Consider the following 22,680-nt stretch of genomic DNA (forward strand, 5'->3'; position numbering starts at 1 on the left):
CCATGTATGCTCGGATAGGTGGAAGGCGGATCCCGTTCTTAGCTCGCTCACTCCCCACCACCCATCTTGAGGCCCTGATGATGACCTCCATAGCCATTATGAAGGCCAGGGGTGCAAGAGTGTAAGAGTGCAATGTTTTAAAGCTCACGTACTCTTTTCTATATTATGTGTTGCTTTTAAGCGGTTACAGACTCGGTTTATTTGAAACGTTTATCGCAGCCTTCAGGACGAACTGAAACAAATCATAACTGTCTTTGTACCACTGACAGACTGACTTAATTAAAAGCCCAGGGCATACTCTATAAAGTACAGTAGTACTCAAATGGATTGCATTAATGGTGCTTGAGTTAGAGATCTCGGACATGTGTCCCCACAGGTGACAAAAATGAATTGCTCGGTCTCGGGAGGATATGTTAATTAAAGCTCATAATGTCACTCATTACAGTTTGCTGTTGTTATACACCAGGGCTGCCCAGTACGTCGACCACGATCTAGCAGTCGATCGCACAGTGCATATTGGTACATTGCACCTCATTCTAACAGGTCAGCGTGATTTACATGAAATGTGGTCACTGTTTTTGTAATTTGCGGTTTGCCTCCACCTAGTGGACATTTTGAGAAATGCAACAGGTTAGAACATAACATTAAAACCACCTCCTTGTTTCTACACTCACTGTCTATTTTATCAGCTCCACTCACCATATAGGAGCACCTTCAATTTCTACAATTATTGACAGGACCACCACAGAGCAGGTATTATTTAGGTGGTGGATCATTCTCAGCACTGCAGAGACACTGACATGGTGGTGGTGTGTTAGTGTGTGTTGTGCTGGTATGAGTGGATCAGACACAGCAGCGCTGCTGGAGTTTTTAAATACCGTGTCCACTCACTGTCCACTCTATTAGACACTCCTACCTAGTTGGTCCACCTTGTAGAGACAGTCAGAGACGATCGTTCATCTATTGCTGCTGTTTGAGTTGGTCATCTTCTAGACCTTCATCAGTGGTCATAGGACACTTCCCACAGGGCGCTGTTGGCTGGATGTTTTTGGTTGGTGGACTATTCTCAGTCCAGCAGTGACAATGAGGTGTTTAAAAACCTGCAGCGCTGCTATGTCTTATCAACTCATACCAGCACAACACATTAAGACACCACCACCATGTCAGTGTCACTGCAGTGTTGAGAATGATCCACCACCCAAATAATACCTGCTCTGTAGTGGTCCTGGGAGAGTCCTGACCATTGAAGAACAGCATAAATAAGGGGATAAAAAAGCATGTAGAGAAACAGATGGATTACAGTCAGTAATTGTAGAACTACAAAGTGCTTCTATATGGTGGAGCTGATAAAATGGACAGTGAGTGTAGAAACAAGGAGGTGGTTTTAATGTTATGATCGGTGTATACTCACCATGTATGCGTGGCTTTCCTCCGGGTATGAAAACGTGCCAGTAGGTGTAACTGCTGCTCTAAATTGCACCTGTATGTGTGAGTGAGTGGATAAATTAGTGTGTGATGCTTTGCGGTGGTTTGACGCGCCCTGTCCAGGGTGTATTTTTGTCTCGAGCCCGGTGTTTGTGACACTGGACCCACGCTTGCCCTGTAATGCTGAATATCAATACAGGCAAATGAAGCACATTTAAAAAAAGCTTTAAAGCATTCTTGAAAAATGATGAGGCCAACCTTTTTAAAAAGTAGATCCCGATGACCTGTTGACTGAAATAGTAGATCCCAAGCCACAGAAGTGTGGGCACCAGTTTTACATTGGCTACGTTTTAACAAGACGTACCAAGAATGGCCTGTAGATGGCGCACTGTGGTCGTTTTTAAAAGCAAGCTATGGCCAATTATGCCACCGAACTTAAATATGTACAATACTTTATAATGTATCAATTGTAACAGTATCAAATAATAAAACATTATAAAAAATTATAAGTTTATGCGTTTCTGTCAAAACAAAACAAAAAAGGTATGTAAACAAAACTGAGCGTAAATAGGGCGTTACTGACATTGTACTGACAATCTTTACAGATTGCAAAATGATCATAATGTTTGTGTACTGGAGAATGTGGGCATCGATCCCACTACCTCTCGCATGCTAAGCGAGCGCTCTACCATTTGAGCTAATTCCCCTTACACAAAACTTTCCTTTACCCTTTGTAAATTGTAATGTACTAACAGAGTGTTAATGCTGCATTATAAAGTGAGGGTGCAACATGTTTAAGCTCACGTACTCTTTTCTATATTATGCGTTGCTTTTCATTAAAATGTTATGTGCATTTATATGTGGCAAAATAAAAAAATCCATAAAAATCAAATTGAGTTAGCAAAGAACCTTAAATTATACTAAATGGTTCTTCAAGTAGAAACAGTTCTACCAAGAACACCTAAAAGAACCCTTAAGAAACACTTCTTAGTGCTACATACATCAGTTGTATTCCACACAGGTCAGCATGCGATGAAACTTTGCTCGAAACAGACATCGTTTTACTTTCTAACTGTATTCATATTATGTCATCTAGTGGACAATTGAATAGCCTACAACGAGCACAAACAGGGTTTGAGTTCTTAATGAATAATAATTAATCTTAATAAATAATCCAGTCAGTTAAAAACCCAACAAGAAGGCTGTACCTAATACACTCAGACTAGAGAAAACACACCCTAACATGCTAGTGCCGTTACAGTGCTAAGAATGGTCCACCCAAAAACATTATTTGGTCAGTTGGAGATCTCATATGGGGCTCCCTTTCTATTGATTTTTGGTTTACAGCCTAGTGACAAAGTGTACAATGCAGCAGATGGGTTACAGTCAGTACATTTACAATACATAATAATGTGAAAAGATTAAGCAGTTTATGGGTTCGAATCCCACTTCTGACAGCTCATGATTTAAACAAATCTACTTCTTTAGAGGACACAGCCATCAGGGAATACAGTTTTCATCAAAGGGTGTACATGGTCTGCAACAATGCTGAGGTAGGTGGTACGTGTCAAAGTAACATCCACATGGATGCCAGGACCCAGGCTTTTGATCACTGAAAATGTGAGAAACTGAATCATGTATTCATCCTGATCTTGCTCTGTTTATTGTTGCAGCTCTGCTGGAGGGTTATTTTTTTGGTGTTTGTGGTGGTGGTGGTGGGGTCTTTGTTCCCATTTTGGTTTATTTGATGTACTTTACATCCATTTAAATATGTACTTAAATACTTAAATATCCATTTAAGTATGTTTATTCAGCGTCCATTTACATTGTTACAGCAGTATTTTACGACAAAAATGGAAATGTTCACATTATTGAAATGGATGTAAAGTACATCATATACTAAATAAACCAAAATGGGAACAAAGGCCCCACCATCACCACCACCACCACCACCACAAACACCAAGAAAATAACCCTCCAGCAGAGCTGCAACAAGAACAGGACAATCTCCTACAGGTCCAACAAAATAAAATAAAAAATGCACTTCATAAAAGACCTCACATTGTTCGTCCTAAAGGCTAAGATCAACTTTTTAAATAAACTGAGTCTGTGATGGTTTAAAAACAACGCGTAATATAGAAAAGAGTACGTGAGCTTAAACACGTTGCACTCTCACTTTATAATGCAGCATCAACACTCTGTTAGTACATTACAATTTACAAATCCTAAAGGAAGGTTCTGTGTAAGGGGAATTAGCTCAAATGGTAGAGCGCTCGCTTAGCATGCGAGAGGTAGTGGGATCGATGCCCACATTCTCCAATGCCGAAACATTATGATCACTTAAAGGCAACACATAATATAAAAGTCGTTGCTCACTGAAACGCTGCATCAAACATTAGGTCAGTCTGTAAGTTTTACAGTGACAGTTATGCTCTATTTTTACTCAAATCGTTTGGTTTAAAGACCTTTTTTGACTTGTTTAAATTGACAAATGTAGCGCCCCCTAGCACCCTTGGCTGTATTTGGAAAGCGCTCCCCGACTTCTTTTATTTGTTTAAGAAATCTCTTTCTTTGTGGTAATGTAAGGATTTAAAAGGGCCACTACTTATCAGTACTTACGATTATTTTATATTTAAGCTATACTCTTATTTAAACCGAAAAAACTATTTACAGTAGCTGTATTAACATTATCCCTGACTCACATACCAAACTTGTACACATTAATAATACTTAAACAAATTAACTATTTACTCATTTACACAATCATTAATATGCATTTCAAACCCCAATATATTTTACAAAAATGTCATAATACAGATTCACTAAAATTACCATCAGTAATATTCAAAATATTATCAATCCCTCCTAAGTTAGGTAAATAACTAACTAAAAAAAGGGTACCCAAAATTACCGTTGCAGGCCTGATCCAACCTAATAGTCCCAATCAGCACAGATCATGAAGTATATTTGGTCGGTTGTGGTGGAGCTGTCCACGTTCTTTGTTTACATGGATGAAACAGAAAAAATCCACCAGTCTTTTTCCTTTTGATCTTGGATGAAACAATCAGAGTTTATCCGATGCTTTTAATCCACTGTAATCATCACAGTTGCTGAGGAAGCGTACTGCCTTCAATGTCCATGCGCGTAAACTCAAGAGACGAAGTTCACGGCTGATACAGCATAAACAATGTCACTAATCGACTGCAAGATGTTAATATAAGACTCACTGTCCGTTTGTCTTAACGCATCAAGAGAGATAAATCTTAAACAGGTGTTTTACCCGCTTACATGACACTTTTTTCTTCTTTTCCACCCACTTTCTCCCGCTCTTTTCCCGACCTGTGACAGTTCATGCTGATTGGCTTAAAAATAAATCAAGGGAGGGCTATACATACACTTTACTTTAAACAGCATAAAACAACCAGAACATTATTTACAGAACAAATAAGAACAACTTATTTACTAGTTATAAATTAACATAAACAAAATATTAGTTATGCCCAAATTTTAATTGGGCTACACAAACACACAATAACTTATAATTCTCCAATTTTGAAATGTCTCGGAGTTTTATCTGAAATGACTTTTTGTTAAAGTAGCGGTACGTGACTTTTTAATGGTTTTTCTTCTGGTGAAACTGCTTCATAGAAGATGAACAGCTGAAACTCACGACATTCCCTTTAAAATGCAGCATCAACCCTTAAGTCAGTCTATCAGTGGTACAAAGACAGTTTTGATTGTGTTTAGATCGTCCTAAAGGCTGCGATAAATAGAGTCTGTGATGGTTTAAAAGCAAGGTATAATACAGAAAAGAGTATGTGAGCTTAAACACGTTGCACCCTCACTTTATAATGCAGCATCAACGCTCTGATAGTACATTACAATTTACAAAAGGCTAAAGGGGGTTTTAAAGGTGCTTTAAAGGTGAAGGCTGTTGCTGTTTACACACAAAGAAAAACATCTCTGGAGGAGAATTTTGCACGATTGTTTTCCAGTCATTAAAATGTAATGTGCATTTATATGTGGCAAGAGAAAAAAAAATCCATAAAAATCAAATTGAGTTAGCAAAGAACCTTGAATTCTACTAAAGGGTTCTTCAAGTAGCAACAGTTCTACCAAGAACACAAAAAGAACCCTTAAGAAACACTTCTTAGTGCTACATACATCAGTTGTATTCTAGAGGTCAGCATGCGATGAAACTGTGATAGAAACAGACATCGTTTTACTTTATACCACAGTTAGTTCCGACCTTACAATCTGATTGGTTGAGAAGCGTTCTAACCGTGCTGATATTCGTGATAACAGCACAGCCTTTTCACACCACAACTGTATTACTCCGCTGACGCATTGCCAGTAACGACAAGCTTCATGCACACAAACGCGCACGCAGGCAACACAGACCTTTTTCCCGATCGTAGTGTTAAACTTTATATTCGTTGTGGAACTACTTTTTGGCGGAAGGTATTGTCAATATTAAAGCATATTTATTATGAAATTCAGGGCTTCTTTGATTTATTTTCTTTCTTTATTTTGTAAAAACTGTTGTATAAAAGCAATAGAACACTTGAGGTCATGTGTTATCGCGAATAACATCACGGCTGCGACCGAATCACAGCCGTGATGTTATTCACGATAACACACTCCCTCTCGTGTTCTATTGCTAGATTCTAACGCAATATTAACTGTATTCATATTATTCCATCTAATGGAGGATTGAATAGCCTACAACAAGCACAAACAGGGTTTGAGTTCTTAATAAATAATCCAGTCAGTTAAAAACCCAAAAAGAAGGCTGTACCTAATACACATATACCAGGGAAAACACACCCTAACATGCTAGTGCCGTTACAGTGCTAATAATGGTCCACCCAAAAACATTATTTGGTCAGTTGGAGGGCTCATATGGGGCTCCCTTTCTATTGATATATGGTTTACAGCCTAGTGACAAAGTGTACAGTGCAGCAAATGGGTTACAATCAGTAAATTTACCATACATAATGATGTGAAAAGATTAAGCAGTTCGTACAAATGGTGGTGTCGATGGTACCCAAGCTAGTCAGGATGAGGTCTAAAACGCTAAGTTCAGGTCACAGTGTCCCATGAGGCGTGGGTTTGAATCCCACTTCTGACTGCTAGTGCTTTATACAAATTTATGTCTTTAATCCTCTAACATACATAACAATGTGAAAAGATTCAGCACTTTGTACAAATCTTTGGCCATGTGGGGGTGTTGTTGGTAATTGGCATAAGGACCTTGCAAGCATGTCAGGATGGCCGAGCGGTCTAAGGCGCTGCATTCAGGTCACAGTCTCCCCTGGAGGCGTGGGTTTGTATCCCACTTCTGACATCTCAAGCTTTATACAAAGTTACTTCTTTAGAGTCAACAGCCATCAGGGAATACAGTTTGCATGAAAGGGTGTACATGGTCTGCAACAATGCTGAGGTAGGTGGTACGTGTCAAAGTAACATCCACATGGATGCCAGGACCTTGGTTTTTGATCTCTAAAAATGTGAGAAATTTAAACATGTATTCATCCTGATCATAAAGTATGTTTATTCAGCGTCTATTTACATTGTTACAGCAGTATTTTACAATTGAAATGTTCACATTATTTAAATGTATGTAAAGTACATTGTATACTAGCTGTTTACTTTTTTCCCTAAGTAAAAACTGTCATTACCTCAACATGTCATTACCAACACATAACTTCTTGTGATGGTAAAGACACTTACTGATGGTAATAACAGGTTTTTAGCTTCACCATCACTATCTTATTAACTCTTTAATAATTAAAGCTAATTAAAGCTAAATAAGCATAATGGTTTTATTATACAAGGAAACATTAATTTTCACTGATTAGTCAATATGGCCCACAAGATATCAGCAGAGATCCAGTAAAATATCAGTAATTACATGAAAAAGAAAAGTTAAGCTTAAAGTAATATCACAACCTTCAAAATGGGAACAAGGGAGCATCGTAAGGGGAATTAGCTCAAATGGTAGAGCGCTCGCTTAGCATGTGAGAGGTAGCGGGATCGATGCCCGCATTCTCCAGTGCAGATACATTATGATTATTTAAGGGTATCATGTAATATGAAACTCGTTGCGGCATCGCTTAATGAAACGCAGCATCAAAAATTATGATCAGGATTTAAGTGAGTCTTTAAGGCAACAAAAAATATGTGGGTATTAATATCTAAAACTCAGTGCATTATTAGGCTACACATGAATATAGATTTAAACTGTCCTCTATTTACTACAGTCTGTTTGAAACAACTAGTTGGTGTGGAGAACATGTTACACACACAGAGCGCTATTATTTCAAGCTTATCAAGTACATGATATTTCACTTAATAACATCTCACAAAGTACAAATTCTTCAACTTTCTAATTAAACCATGTAGTACGGGACATTTCCGCTTACCTAATGCAGTAAGAAACAACATGCCCAAACAGGGACTTGAACCCTGGACCCTCAGATTAAAAGTCTGATGCTCTACCGACTGAGCTACCCGGGCTCTGCAAGTTTCTTTAACCCTCACAAGGACGTGACTTGAATTACAAATTTTAACATACGTTGTCCTGTAGAACAGTTCCAGCAAGAACACCAAAAAAAACCCTTAAGAAACACTTCTTAGTACTACATACATTAGTTGCATTCCACACAGGTCAGCATGCGACATCGTTTTACTTTCTAACTGTATTCATATTATGCCATCTATATTACGGTGGCCCGCTGAGTTAAAACACAATAACATTTACAAAACAAACAAAAGCTGACAACACAACAACAATAAGGAAAAACGCGAATATATTAAGAGACAACACAAATTCTTTAAGGTGGAACGCAATTACATTAAGGGAGAACACAACGAAATTAAGGAAACACGAATACACACTACACATCTAGTGGTCGATTGAATAGCCTACAACCAGCACAAACAGGGTTTGAGTTATTAACAAATAATCCAGTCAGGTAAAAACCCAACAAGAAGGCTGTACCTAATACACTCATACCAGAGACAACACACCCTAACATGCTAGTGCCGTACAGTGCTAACAATGGTCCACCCAAAAACATTATTTGGTCAGTTGGAGATCTCATATGGGGCTCCCTTTCGATTCATATATGATTTACAACCTAGTGACAAAGTGTACAGTGCAGCAAATGGGTTACAGTCAGTAAATTTACCATACATAATAATGTGAAAAGATTAAGCAGTTCGTACAAATGGTGGTGTCGATGGTACCCAAGCTAGTCAGGATGAGGTCTAAAACGCTAAGTTCAGGTCACAGTGTCCCATGAGGCGTGGGTTTGAATCCCACTTCTGACTGCTAGTGCTTCATACAAATTTATGTCTTTAACCCTCTAACATACATAATAATGTGAAAAGATTCAGCACTTTGTATAAATCTTTGGCCATGTGGGGGTGTTGTTGGTAATTGGCATTAGACCCTCGCAAGCATGTCAGGATGGCCGAGCGGTCTAAGGCGCTGCGTTCAGGTCGCAGTCTCCCCTGGAGGCGTGGGTTCGAATCCCACTTCTGACATCTCATGCTTTATGCAAGTTTACTTCTTCAGAGGACACAGCCATCAGGGAATACAGTTTGCATTAACTGGGTGTACATGGTCTGCAACAATGCTGAGGTAGGTGGTACGTGTCAAAGTAACATCCGCATGGATGCCAGGATCCAGGCTTTTGATCTCTATAAGTGTGAGAAATTTAAACATGTATTCATCCTGATCATAAAGTATGTTTATTCAGCGTCTATTTACATTGTTACAGCAGTATTTTACAATTGAAATGTTCACATTATTTAAATGTATGTAAAGTACATTGTATACTAGCTGTTTACTTTTTTCCTAAGTAAAAACTGTCATTACCTCAACATGTCATTACCAACACATATCTTGTTGTGATGGTAAAAACACTTAGTGATGGTAATTACAGGTTTTTAGTTTCACCATCACTATCTTATTAACTATTTAATAATTAAAGCTAATTAAAGCTAAATAAGCATAATGGTTTTATTATACAAGGAAACATTAATTTTCACTGATTAGTCAATATGGCTCACAAGATATCAGCAGAGATCCAAAAAAATATCAGTAATTACATGAAAAAGAAAAGGTAAGTTTAAAGTAATATCACAACCTTCAAAATGTGAACAAGGGAGCATCGTAAGGGGAATTAGCTCAAATGGTAGAGCGCTCGCTTAGCATGTGAGAGGTAGCGGGATCGATGCCCGCATTCTCCAGTGCAGATACATTATGATTATTTAAGGGTATCATGTAATATGAAACTCGTTGCGGCATCGCTTAATCGCAGCTTCAAAAGTTAGATCAGGATTTAAGTGAGTCTTTAAGGCAACAAAAAATATGTGGGTATTAATATCTAAAACTCAGCGCATTATTAGGCTACACATAAATTTACATTTTCAGCAGACGCTTTTATCCAAAGCAACTTACACAATGAGCAATTGAGGGTTAAGGGCCTTGCTCAGGGACTCAACAGTAGCAACTTGGTGGTGGTGGGGCTTGAACCGGCAACCTTCTGTTTACTAGTCCAGTACCTTAACCACTGAGCTATCACTGGCCCAGTGATAAATATAAATATAGATAAATATATAAATATAAATATAGATTTAACCTGTCCTCTATTTACTACAGTCTGTTTGAAACAACTAGTTGGTGTGGAGAACATGTTACACACACAGAGTGCTATTATTTCAAGCTCATCAAGTACATGATATTTCACTTAATAACATCTCACAAAGTACAAATTCTTGAACTTTCTAATTAAACCATGTTGTACGGGACATTACCGCTCACCTAATGCAGTAATAAACAACTCGCCCAAAGAGGGACTTGAACCCTGGACCCTCAGATTAAAAGTCTGATGCTCTACCGACTGAGCTATTCAGGCTTGCTTTATATAAATATATATATATATATATATATATATTATATAAATATGTAGGTATTAATATCTAAAACTCAGTGCATTATTAGGCTGCACATAAATATAGATTTAAACAGTCCTCTATTTACCACAGTCTGTTTAAAACAACTAGTTGGTGTGGAGAACATGTTACACATGCAGTGTGCAATTATTTCAAGCTTATCAAGTACATGCTATTTTACTTAGAAATATCTCACAAACTACAAATTCTTCATCATTCTAAACAAACCATGTAGTACGGGACATTACCGCTCACCTAATGCAGTAAGAAACAACTTGCCAGAACAGGGACTTGAACCCTGGACCCTCAGATTAAAAGTCTGATGCTCTACCGACTGAGCTATCACAAGTGTGGCGACTGCACTTGCAACCTCTTTGACTTCTATTGGAAAATGCATGTAGAAATTGCATACGTAGTTGCTCGTTTCGATCAGCACCTTACCCAGTGGTAGCGTGGCCGAGCGGTCTAAGGCGCTGGATTAAGGCTCCAGTCTCTTCAGAGGCGTGGGTTCAAATCCCACCGCTGCCAACTCAGGCTTTTCAACGCCGGCTCCATGTTTACCCACCCAATGCAACGTATACTCAATCACAATCCCAAGTGTGGCACACGCGATTGGCCCTTTTCGACCCACAACCTTTCTTAACTTTTTTTTTTATGTAACATGAAACAGTTCGACCGCACTGTGCACACAAACCTTAACTTGGTGTACCTTTGTATCGTTGCTGTTATCTCTAGCATCACTCCGACTACATGCAACTATGATATAATAGGAAGCATAATAAAAAAAAAAACTTGTACTCACCCAATAACTGTGTTTATACCTAAAATGAAACGCAGACACTGTGAAAACAGCATACGTTCTAAAGCCAATGAGCTTTTAAACAAGCTCAAACACACCGATGCACCACAGAGTCTTAAATTAAGCATACAGCACGATGGTTTAGCAGAAGAAATGTTGTAAGAAAGGAAGCCCTTAAATACTGACCGTCTTGTTGCTCTGCTTGCAAGCTTACTGTAACAAAAGAACGGTCGTGTATTTGATGGGTTAAGATTAGTCGCTACTCCAACAGTTCTTCGCTGTGGCTGGTTAAATGCTGGAAATTACCACTTACCTAATGCAGTAGGAACCAACTCACTCGAACAGGGACTTGAACCCTGGACCCTCAGATTAAAAGTCTGATGCTCTACCGACTGAGCTATCCAGGCTCTGCAACCTGCTTTCATCCCCACAAGCATGTGACTTAAATTACAAACTTTAACATATGTTGTCCTGTAGAACTTCAATTAATATAAAATGTTTTTATTTCTGTTTCGGCTCTCTTGAAGGTGATTATATAAAGTTTTAGGTGAAGTATGTTGCTGCTTACACCAGTGGCGGAGCCAGACAATTTTCATAGGGGTGGCCAGACTGAGACCATTGCTCACACAGGGGTGGCACAGAAACTGTCTGAAACCTTTTTTTTATGTGGCAAGTTGCTGTGGATCTAGTAGTGTTTTGGTCACTCACTCATTTACCTATACAGGCAGTGAGTGTCATGTAGAATTACATCAAGCCTAGCATAAAAAAAAAAAAGCCCAATTTAGAGGAAAACCGCCCAATCTGGCAACACTCAGGGCTCTAGACTAACTTTTTGCACTGGTTGCACTGGTGTGCCTAACTTTTTTTTTTAGGTGCACCAGCACAAAAGTTAGGTGCACCCAAATTTTCAACCGCATCGCATTTTACAGGTTCACTTTTTTTAATACTGACTTTGATTGATATTGATTAACTAACAATCTGGTCAACATAAAGTTCTTTATTTGAAGCACAATTCTACACGAAAGGTAACTTACTGAAAAAGTGTTGGTAATTAAAGTGCTTCACTAAGCTGAAATTTAAACTCAAGATAAATTAAATTAAAAGAAAATCTCAATTAAAAGTTCAAGTGTTTTAAGGGCTTCAAACTGAACATCTCATTTAATGATAAGAATATTACATATAATTAATGCAGTAACGAGACGCATATTATTGACATAGGCTACATGACATGACATTATTACATATTGAGTCAGTTTGTCGCTGATATTTTTAAAGTGCCTTAAAGAAAAGATGAACTGTGTGATGTGACGCGGTAAAAGTAACCCGGACAGAACGAACAACGTTTAACGTGAAATATAAACACCACACGTGAAGTAAATCCAGTTAAACACAGATACATGTGGAGCTGTTAGACTGGGTTTGATGGTTATTTCACACAGATGTTTGTTTGTATCATGGAACTTTAATGATGTTTTATCTCTCAAGTCGAGCGCTGAGCAAATCGGTTATTTAGGTCGAGAGTCGCGGTGAAAGCGAAGCGCAAAACTCTTCTCACGTCAGTGAACTAAAGAAAACAACAACTGAGACAAACACGTCACGTCTTCTTATCACCGATATTTGATTGATGTTTTTACATTAAAACAAACATCTGTAACAGCAGCACAGATGCTCACACATATTCTACACACTCCGTCATGATATTTCGCTGTGTAACGCCCGCCGGTGATGACGCTGGTCCCGCCCTTCACTATGTCTGATTGGTTTAGATTTATAGATATGATTAGATATGGGCCTAATGTGTGTCTGTTGGTGCACCGGAGACTTTCAGAGTCACAGAGACTTTTTTTTCCCCTCGAACGGCTGGTCGCAGATTGACTGTGGATGCTCGTTCACTCACAGCTGTTGAACTCATTTAGCCACTAATATCCACCGTGTTGTAGGTATTATAGTGTAATCAGAGCGGTAACTGTGGCGTACGTCATCATGCACTTACGTATGCATATCGATCGAATTTGTTTAAAAATCATATCACCGTTATTGAAACATTTTCTATCACGATATACAGTATATCGATATCGAACTATTGTCCAGCACTAGATATTCCCTTGCAATACTTTATCATTTGGCTGCCAACTTGTGTGTAATGATGAGACTCATTTGAACCCCAGAACATGCTAGTGTGAATGCATGGAAAACTAATTTTAATTTTCTTTTAACAATATGATACAGACTGACCAACACTATTAAGCCAAATCAGCATTGAAAATAGACTTTACTTTTAATAGCCTTCTACAATGCTGGAGCTTCTTAAAACGGAATATATTCTTTTAAATAGAAGTGTTATTTAACTGCGATTAAATTGTTTTCCAACAAAATCCGCCCAATTAGGCGGATAACCGCCCAATCTGGCAACACTTGAACGCGCAGAGCCAGCTGGCGCCTTTACTCGTAGCTCGCCACAAATACTACTAAATAGTAATAGTAGTACTAGTAGTACTAAGTAGTACTACATCTGTAATTGTGTTGGTGGTTGACATTTATGTCGAGTGTATTACTGCACTGTTTTGGTGGAGAACTACTTCTTTGAGGTGCGCTGTTGAATTGCGTCCCTGTGAGAACACCTGCGTGCAGAAATGCTTCCGCAAAAAAAGTTGCCGGCAAAGCGGTGATGGGGGGGCCGGAGGGGTGGCCGAAGATTCATTTATGGTGGCCATGGCCACCACTATCCACCCCCTCTTACACACACAAAAAAAAACATCTCAGGAGTAGAATTTTGCAGGTAGATTACAAACAGATTCCTTTCTTTCACCTTTTTCCTTTTTTCCTGTATCAATTGCACGATTGTTTTCCAGTCCTTAAATGTTATGTGCATTTATATGTGGCAAGAGAAAAAAATCCATAAAAATCTAATTGAGTTAGCGAAGAACCTTGAATTATACTAAAGAGTTCTTCAAGTAGAAACAGTTCTAGCAAAAACACAAAAAACCCTTAAGACTTCTTAGTCTTAGTTTTTTATTATTTCAAATGCCATTCATAATTTATAATCACTGATTTGTGAGATATCAGCAGTAGTAGATCATGTTTAACTGGTTTAATATTGTTTAAGCGCTGATTATCGGCTGTTTTTCGTGAGTATGTTTGGGCGGTTTACCATGCATTTTGGCGGGCTTTTAAATGCGCAATCTGGCAACCCTGGCTGAAGCGTTCATTCATATTTTGGAGCGATGTATGTTTGTATGCTAGAATATAAATAACATCTTTTACAAACTGCTGTCTATTTACATTGACATTTTCTCTTCTGTCTAAACATTTTTGGAATTGGGTTTGTAAAGATAAGGGATACAGTAGATAATATATTTAATGAGCTGAACTAACCGAGAGAAGCGCTAACGGTGGTGGAAGAGTCTAAAAGGGTTTGGAACATAGTCGTATCATCATAGCAGTACAACACAGTTTTGTCCGTAGCATCCGAAAATATCCAGAAGCTAATATACACAAACCTTTCTTTAAAAAATAAACTTACCTTGTTAATAAAGTATGACCTCAAAATCTAAACAAACACAGTATCCGCTGCTGCAGTCTCTACACAAACTTTGCTGCACTGAAATCGCAAGGACACATTTTATGGATATTACGGTAATGCACTGAGAACTCGTCCTGCAGTCATGCAAGCACATACAGCAGTGTGTAAGTTTACACTAATCAACCATAACATTAAAACCACCTCCTTGTTTCTACACTCACTGTCTATTTTATCAGCTCCACTTACCATATAGGAGCACTTTGTAGTTCTACAATTATTGACAGGACCACCACAGAGCAGGTATTATTTGGATGGTGGATCATTCTCAGTACTGCATTGACACTGACATGGTGCTGGTGTGTTAGTGTGTGTTGTGCTGGTATGAGTGGATCAGACACAGCAGCGCTGCTGGAGTTTTTAACTACCGTGTCCACTCACTGTCCACTCTATTAGACACTCCTACCTAGTTGGTCCACCTTGTAGATGTAAAGTCAGAAACGATCGCTCATCTATTGCTGCTGTTTGAGTTGGTCATCTACTAGACCTTCATCAGTGGACATAGGACGCTTCCCACAGGGTGCTGATGGCTGGATGTTTTTGGTTGGTGGACTATTCTCAGTCTAGCAGCGCTGCTGTGTCTTATCCAGTCATACCAGCACAACACACACTAACACACCACCACCTGAATTTCCTGCATAAATCTGTTCCATAAAATATTTTCTGCCTTACTCAGCCCTCTGCTTCCTTGTATAGAAATAGGCTAAAAACCGGGTGTAGTAAGTCCTGCTGTCCACAACAAAGGACATTGGATAAATGTTTTGTTTAGAAAGGGTTAAAATTGCTGTACATTTCTGTAATCTTTATAAACTGAAGTTACGACTCATATTGAACAAAACTGATCTCTTACTTTGCTTATTTCCATGAAATGTAAAATATGATATGACAGCCATTTATAAAAGAAAGTTCATGAGCTGCTTGCCACACACCCACAAATGTGACATTAATAAAAAGCCCAGGATGTACTCTATGAAGTAGAAGTACTTAAATGGATTGCATCAATGGTGCTTGAGTTAGAGATCTCGGACACATGTCAAGTCAAATTTATTTATTTAGCGCTTTTTACAATGAGCATTGTCTCAAAGCAACTTTATCCAGGACCAACAGACCAAAAACCCCTATTGAGCAAGCCGAGGGCGACTGTGGCAAGGAAAAACTCAGGAAGAAACCTTGAGAGAAACCAGACTCAGCAGGGACCCATCCTTCTTGGGTGGCCTGGAGGATACTTTAAATAAAAAGGATTTACACAAATCATACAAACACAAAAGTAAATTGAACTGAAAGTTGTAACTAGCAGAAAAATAATGTGAGTTCTTCATTGTTCAGTCCAGTCTGTGATAAACTCCGTTGTAAGTTCTGGACATTTTTGGTGCAAACACGGCAGGTTTCCATCACATCTAGTAGGAGCAGCAATCGTTAAGAGTAAAATATCAGAGAGTTTTACAGGTTTAGACTCCAGCACCCCTAACTATTACAGCATAACTAGGTTTGCTTGTTTAGTTTGAAAAGACCAATCAAAAGCCTGAGTAAATGAATATGTTTTCAATCTAGACTTGAACATAGAGACTGTGTCCGAGTTCTGACAGCGGATCTCCCTAAGTTTAAAGCAGATGGAAATGTTGTGTTTCAATAAACAATAAAAGTTATCAGGAGCAATTCCTTGGAAAGACTCCAAAGGGGTTACCAAAAGTACAGTTGTTTTACATCAGAGGTGCCCAATACATCGATCATGATCTACCACAGCGATTCTCAACTGGTGGGTCGCGACCCAAAAGTGGGTCGCGGACACGTTCTGGGCGGGTCGCGGACAGCTTGTAAAAAATAAATACATTTAAAAAATTTTTTAAATAATTAATGCTCATCTGATTTTGTACTCGTCTTTTATCTGGAAAAAAAAGAGACAGAGAGAGACACGCATCAGACGCGCGCAGCATTCTCGTTGCCATGGTAACCACCATTCGTTTGCCGGTTACCCTTCTCTTTAAATTTGTGATGATGTTCGGAGGCAAGATGGCGAAACGCAAATACAACCCGGAGTATTTGAAATGTGGATTTTCGTTCATTGAGGACAAACACGGACAGAAACCCAAGTGTGTTATTTGTAATGAAGTGCTGGCACAAGAGAGCATGAAACCATCCAAACTAATGCGACATTTACAAACGAAACATCCCGCATGTAAAGACAAGCCGGTGGAGTTTTTTCAAAGACGACTTCATGAGCTGAAGGTATCAGAGAAGTGTCTGACAGCATCTTGCTCCAAACAAGAACATGCGCTCCGGGCGTCTTATCACGTAGCTCACCGTATTGCGAAGGCCAAGAAACCCCACACAATAGCCGAAGAGCTTATTTTACCCGCTGCCATGGACATGGTAAGAGAGGTGCTGGATCAATCAGTGGCAGACAAGCTTAAAACAATACCCCTGTCCAATGATACTATAGCTCGGCGTATTGAAGACATGTCTGGTAACATAAAACAACAGACCACAGCTCGCGTCCAGGCAAGCCCTTACTACGCATTACAGATGGATGAATCCACGGATATAGCTCACCATGCCATTTTACTGCTTTATGTGAGACATGTGTGGGACGGTGATTTGCAGGAACAATTTCTCTGCAGCAGAGAACTCCCTACCACTACCAAAGCAGAGGACATTTTCAACTCCGTAGACTTGTATTTGAGCTCAGTGGGCCTAAGCTGGGAATACTGTGTTGGAATCACAACTGACGGCGCTGCCTCCATGACCGGGAAACATTCAGGTGTGGTGAAACAAATTCTGATGAGGGCACCTAATGCGACTTGGAACCACTGCTTTTTGCACCGAGAGGCACTGGCGGCTAAGAATATGGTTCCTGTGCTTGATGAAGCTTTGCAAAATGTCATCAAAGTGGTGAACCACATAAAACGGAGTGCGAAGAACAGCCGCTGCTTTTCAAATCTATGTAAAGATTTGGGTTCTGAGCATATGCAGGTTTTGTATCACTCCGAAGTGCGCTGGCTGTCGAGGGGTAAGGTCTTGTCACGCTTTTATGAACTGAAAACAGAAATCGCCACCTTCCTCTCAGAGAATAACTCCTCATATGCTGAACTGTTTGACAACCACACCTGGCTCGCACTTGTTGCATATCTTGCTGATATTTTTGAGCACCTCAACACGTTAAACGTGTCTATGCAGGGGAAAGGACACAACATTTTTGAACAGTCAGACAAAATTGTTGCGTTCAAGAAAAAGATCACACTGTGGGTAAATCATTTATTCAAAGACAGACTGGACATGTTTCCAAACGCTTGCCAGGAAGCACAGCAGCTGCACACCACGGCCAAAAATGACTTGAAAAAAACGATCAAGGTGCATCTCAATAAACTTCAAGCTCGGTTTGACGACTACTTCCCAGAGAGACACGGAGATAACATTAATGCCTGGATACGCCCTTTCAGCGTCAACATGGAAAGCGTCATGTTGCCAAGCAACGAAGAACATCAGCTGGTGGAGCTGTCATGTGACCAGACGCTGAAAAAGAGATTCGGCGACGTACGTTTTTCCCACTTCTGGTGCAGCGATGTGATGGCTGAGTATCCATCTCTCGCCACTCTTGCAGTCAAAACGATCCTACCATTCAGCACGACCTATCTTTGTGAAAGTGGCTTTTCTACCTTGGTCCAGCTCAAGTCAAAGCAGAGAAACAGGTTGAACACTGAGCATGACCTGAGAGTAACTCTGTCTACTGTCACCCCAGACTTTGAAACTCTGATCAGAAGTAAAGTACATGCCCAACTGTCTCACTGACTTCCACAAAAGACAGGTTAGGTGAAAGCATCTTGTTTTGTAGCCTTATTTATTTTATGCAGTTTTGATATTTAAATGTATTGTAGTAACTTTTATACATGCAGTTGGCATGATCCTCCTCAGTTTCTTACTAATGTACTCTGAATGCAGAGATATGCAGAGAAGTGAAATATCAAATTTTGTGGCCTTATTTATTTTGTGCAGTTTTGATATTTAATTTTATCAGTTTTGATATTTAATTTTATTGTAGTAACTTTTATACATGCAGTTGGCATAGTCCTCCTCAGTTTCTTTAAAAAAAATTGCTCTTAAATTCACTTTGCATGCATATATATGTTTAAATGTGTTTTTGAAGGCTATTTTTCAAAAATAAATTTGTTTGGTTTGTATTCTATAAAAGTGGGTCGCGACTTAATGACCATGAGAAAATGTGGGTCACGGGCTGAGACCAGTTGAGAACCCCTGATCTACCAGTTGTTCGCACAGTGCATACTGGTACGTCGCCCCTCATTCTAACAGGTCAGCGTGATTGACATGAAACGTGGCCATTGTTATTGTAAATTTGCGGTTTGCCTCCACCTAGTGGACATTTTGAGAAATGCAATTTATTACAGGTTAGAACATAACATTAAAAAAACCTCTTTGTTTCTAAACTCACTGTCCATTTTATCAGCTCCACTTACCATATAGAAGCACTTTGTAGTTCTACAATTACTGACTGTAGTCCATCTGTTTCTCTACATGAATTTAAAACCTGGAGAATGCAGGCATCGGTCCCGCTACCTCTCGCATGCTAAGCTAGCTCTCTACCATTTGAGCTAATTCCCCTGATGAAGGACCCTCCTTTACCCTTTGTAAATTGTAATGTACTACAGAGCGTTGATGCTGCATTATGAAAGGGCCAAAATAGTGCAGGATATACCAGCTGTTTAATGCAGTGCAATAACAAAGCGGCTCTGTGAAGCAAGAACTAAAATTATGATGCATGTAATTCAACATAAAACGTGGGTATTAATATCTAAAACTCAGTGCATTATTAGGCTGCACATAAATATAGATTTAAACAGTCCTCTATTTACTACAGTTTGTTTGAAACGGCTGAGCGTACAACTAGTTGGTGTGGAGAACATGTTACACACACAGTGTGCTATTATTTCAAGCTGATCAAGTACATGCTATTTCACTTAGAAATATCTCACAAAGTACAAATTCTTCACCATTCTAAATAAATCAGGGGTCCTCACACTTTTTAACCAAAGGGCCAGATTACTGTTCTTCAGTGTTTCGGGGGGCCGGACCGCAGGTGAAATAGTAAACACACCCAAAAAAGCTATTTACTATGTATACTGGATGTATTGTCTGTGCTTTGTATAATTGTAGTTCATAATGATAATGCAGAAATGTTATTTATTTTAATAATTTTCATTATCCTACCTCATACAGTGTTTCCTTAAAAAATCAGTGTGAACTGTGAGCCTGCTTTTGCCTGACGAGAGTAAGCGTCAGGTTCCATATTTGTTACTGCCAGTCATAATAGCTAATAAATGTTGATCAGTGAGTCTGGATCTGACTCAGACTCAGCTTTATTGTCATTCAAAACCATGTACATGATTAGAACGAAATGCACTTACTCAGGTCTCGGTGTGTGTAAACATAATAATATATAAAATATAAATAGCAAGAAAACCAAGTTAAGTAAAAATAAAACTTAGGACTTAAAAAGACTAGAAGAAATAACTAAGATAGGAATTTTAAATATTTACATTTACATTCAAGTATTGCACAGGAACTACAGCAGCTTTATGTGGATCTAAAGTGCATGATTCGAACTATATCAGCAGAAAAAGGCAGCACCAGGTCACAGGTGTTTAAGGTAACTGGTGAATAGACAGTACATGAGGGGTGGAGCAATTTAGCAGTCTGACTGCATCCGGTTGGAGATTGAAGGTGTTTCAACTTCAAAAAAGTCTGCTCACAGATCCAGATGCTCCCGAAAACGGTAGTTACTTTGAGTGCATGTTTTATTGAGATCGGGGAGCAATGGAAAGAGAAGCATACAAATTAAACAATGTGCTTGAGTTTTGATTTTGGATGCATAAATGCGTTGATCTCCGGGAGCAGGTCGTTAAAACATTTAAAAACTAGTCCCGACTCAGCCAGCAGATCTCAGTAAAGCCCATCTTCAGCTCAGACAAGAATTCCTGAAACTGCCTGTAGTTAAGAGCATTAGCTTTAATGAAATTAACATAGGACACGAGGATTTTCAAAACGAAATCCCACTTAACTGCTTTGCAACACAGTTCAGTGGCTGCGGTCACTCATCTCTCTATTGATGCGCCAATCACTCCCCTCATGCTTGGAGCGCCACCCGTTGGATCGCTGCCGTGTAATCTACTGAGACTCCGGGTGGCCAATTTTGGTTTCCTCTGTTATTTTTTTCCCGTTATAATACTGTGAGTTTGAAGATGAACAGCGGCCAGACAACATGTACTGCTGCTGTGGTTAAAGGGGCCGGTCAAAGCATCTACCTAAAGTAGTTTGATGACCCCTGAAATAAACCATGTAGTACAGGACATTTCCGCTTACCTAATGCAGTAAGAAAAAACTCACCTGAACAGGAACTTGAACCCTGGACCCTCAGATTAAAAGTCTGATGCTCTACCGACTGAGCTAGCCAGGCTCTGCAAGCTGCTTTAATCCTCACAAGGACGTGACTTGAATTACAAACTTTAACATGAGTTGTCCTGTAAAACTTCGATTCATATGAAAAGGTTTTATAACTGTCTCGGCTCTCTTGAAGTCGATTATACACTATATTGCCAAAAGAGCTCGCTGGTCGGGATGGCCGAGCGGTCTACGGCACTGTGTTCAGTTTGCAGTGTCCCCTGGAGGTGTGGGTTCAAATTCCACTTCTGACAGCACATGCTTTATACAAACCCTCCACCATACATAACAATCTAAAAAGATATAGTTTCAGTGAGCAATGACGCATTGACTTTCGTATTACGTGATGCCATTAAATGATCACAATGTTTGTACAATTTTCATATTTTGGAGCGATGTATGTTTGTATGCTAGAATATAAATAACATCTTTTACAAACTGCTGTCTATTTACATTGACATTTTCTCTTCTGTCTAAACCTTGGAATTGGGTTTGTAAAAGTAAGCGATACTGTGGATAATATATTTAATGAGCTGAACTAACAGAGAGAAGCGCTAACGGTGGTGGAAGAGTCTAAAAGGGTTTGGAACATAGTCGTATCATCATAGCAGTACAACACAGTTTTGTCTGTAGCATCCGAAAATATCTAGAAGCTAATATACAAAAAAAAAACGTTTATTTTAATAAACTTGCCTTGTTAATAAAGTTTGACCACAATTCTATTTCTATTGTATAGAAATAGGCTAAAAACAGGGGGTAGAAAGTCCTGCTGTCCACTACAGAGGACATTGAATAAAATTGCTGTATATTTTTTAAATCTTTTGAAACTATTTGATTATTAGGAAAAGATTGACAAGAAAGATCATGAGCTGCCACACACCCACAAATGTGACATTACTAAAAAGCCCAGGGTGTACTCTATAAAGTACAGTAGTACTCAAATGGATTGCATCAATGGTGTTTGTGTTAGAGATCTCGGACACATGTTCCCACAGGGGACAAAAATGAATTGCTCTGTCTCAGGAGGATATGTTAATTAAAGCTCATAATGTCACTCATTACAGTTTAATTTAGAAATACAAGATCTGATAACTGACCTTACAAATTTTGAAACAGATCTGTGATGGAAAATTTGTGTTTCAATAAACAATAAAAGTTATCAGGAGCAATTCCTTAGAAGGGCTCCAAAGGGGTTACCAAAAGTACAGTTGTAACACATCAGGGGTGCCCAATACGTCGATCGCGATCTACCAGTCGATCGCACAGTGCATACTGGTACATCGCCCCTCATTTTAACAGGTCAATGTGATTGACATGAAATGTGGCCACTGTTTTTGTAATTTGCGGTTTGCCTCCACCTAGCCATCCCCAAACTGTTCCCACAAAGTTGGGAGCATGAAATTGTCCAAAATCTCTTGGTGTGCTGAAGCATTAAGAGTTCCATTCACTGGAACTAAGGGGC

At 39.1% G+C, this 22,680-nt stretch overlaps 1 protein-coding gene and 5 non-coding genes across 6 annotated transcripts; 4 read left to right on the forward strand and 2 right to left on the reverse strand.

Annotated features, from left to right (window-relative positions):
- Nucleotides 1–2,059: 2,059 nt before the first annotated feature.
- Nucleotides 2,060–2,132, reverse strand: trnaa-agc (transfer RNA alanine (anticodon AGC)). The gene has a single exon. It is a non-coding gene; the product is annotated as a tRNA-Ala (tRNA).
- Nucleotides 2,133–3,671: 1,539 nt separating this feature from the next.
- trnaa-agc (transfer RNA alanine (anticodon AGC)) lies at nucleotides 3,672–3,744 on the forward strand. Its single transcript has one exon. It is a non-coding gene; the product is annotated as a tRNA-Ala (tRNA).
- Nucleotides 3,745–7,871: 4,127 nt separating this feature from the next.
- Nucleotides 7,872–7,944, reverse strand: trnak-uuu (transfer RNA lysine (anticodon UUU)). Its single transcript has one exon. It is a non-coding gene; the product is annotated as a tRNA-Lys (tRNA).
- A 949-nt stretch (nucleotides 7,945–8,893) lies between these two features.
- trnal-cag (transfer RNA leucine (anticodon CAG)) lies at nucleotides 8,894–8,976 on the forward strand. Its single transcript has one exon. It is a non-coding gene; the product is annotated as a tRNA-Leu (tRNA).
- Nucleotides 8,977–10,835: 1,859 nt separating this feature from the next.
- On the forward strand, nucleotides 10,836–10,917 carry trnal-aag (transfer RNA leucine (anticodon AAG)). The gene has a single exon. It is a non-coding gene; the product is annotated as a tRNA-Leu (tRNA).
- A 5,795-nt stretch (nucleotides 10,918–16,712) lies between these two features.
- LOC134321628 (protein FAM200B-like) lies at nucleotides 16,713–18,271 on the forward strand. The gene is made up of 2 exons (XM_063003430.1): nucleotides 16,713–18,116; nucleotides 18,206–18,271. Exons 1-2 carry the CDS (start codon nucleotides 16,713–16,715, stop codon nucleotides 18,269–18,271), a joined length of 1,470 nt encoding a protein of 489 aa, XP_062859500.1.
- The last annotated feature ends 4,409 nt before the right edge of the window (nucleotides 18,272–22,680 follow it).

The sequence above is a fragment of the Trichomycterus rosablanca genome, chromosome 10, assembly GCF_030014385.1.
Source record: "Trichomycterus rosablanca isolate fTriRos1 chromosome 10, fTriRos1.hap1, whole genome shotgun sequence".
NCBI lineage: Eukaryota > Metazoa > Chordata > Actinopteri > Siluriformes > Trichomycteridae > Trichomycterus > Trichomycterus rosablanca.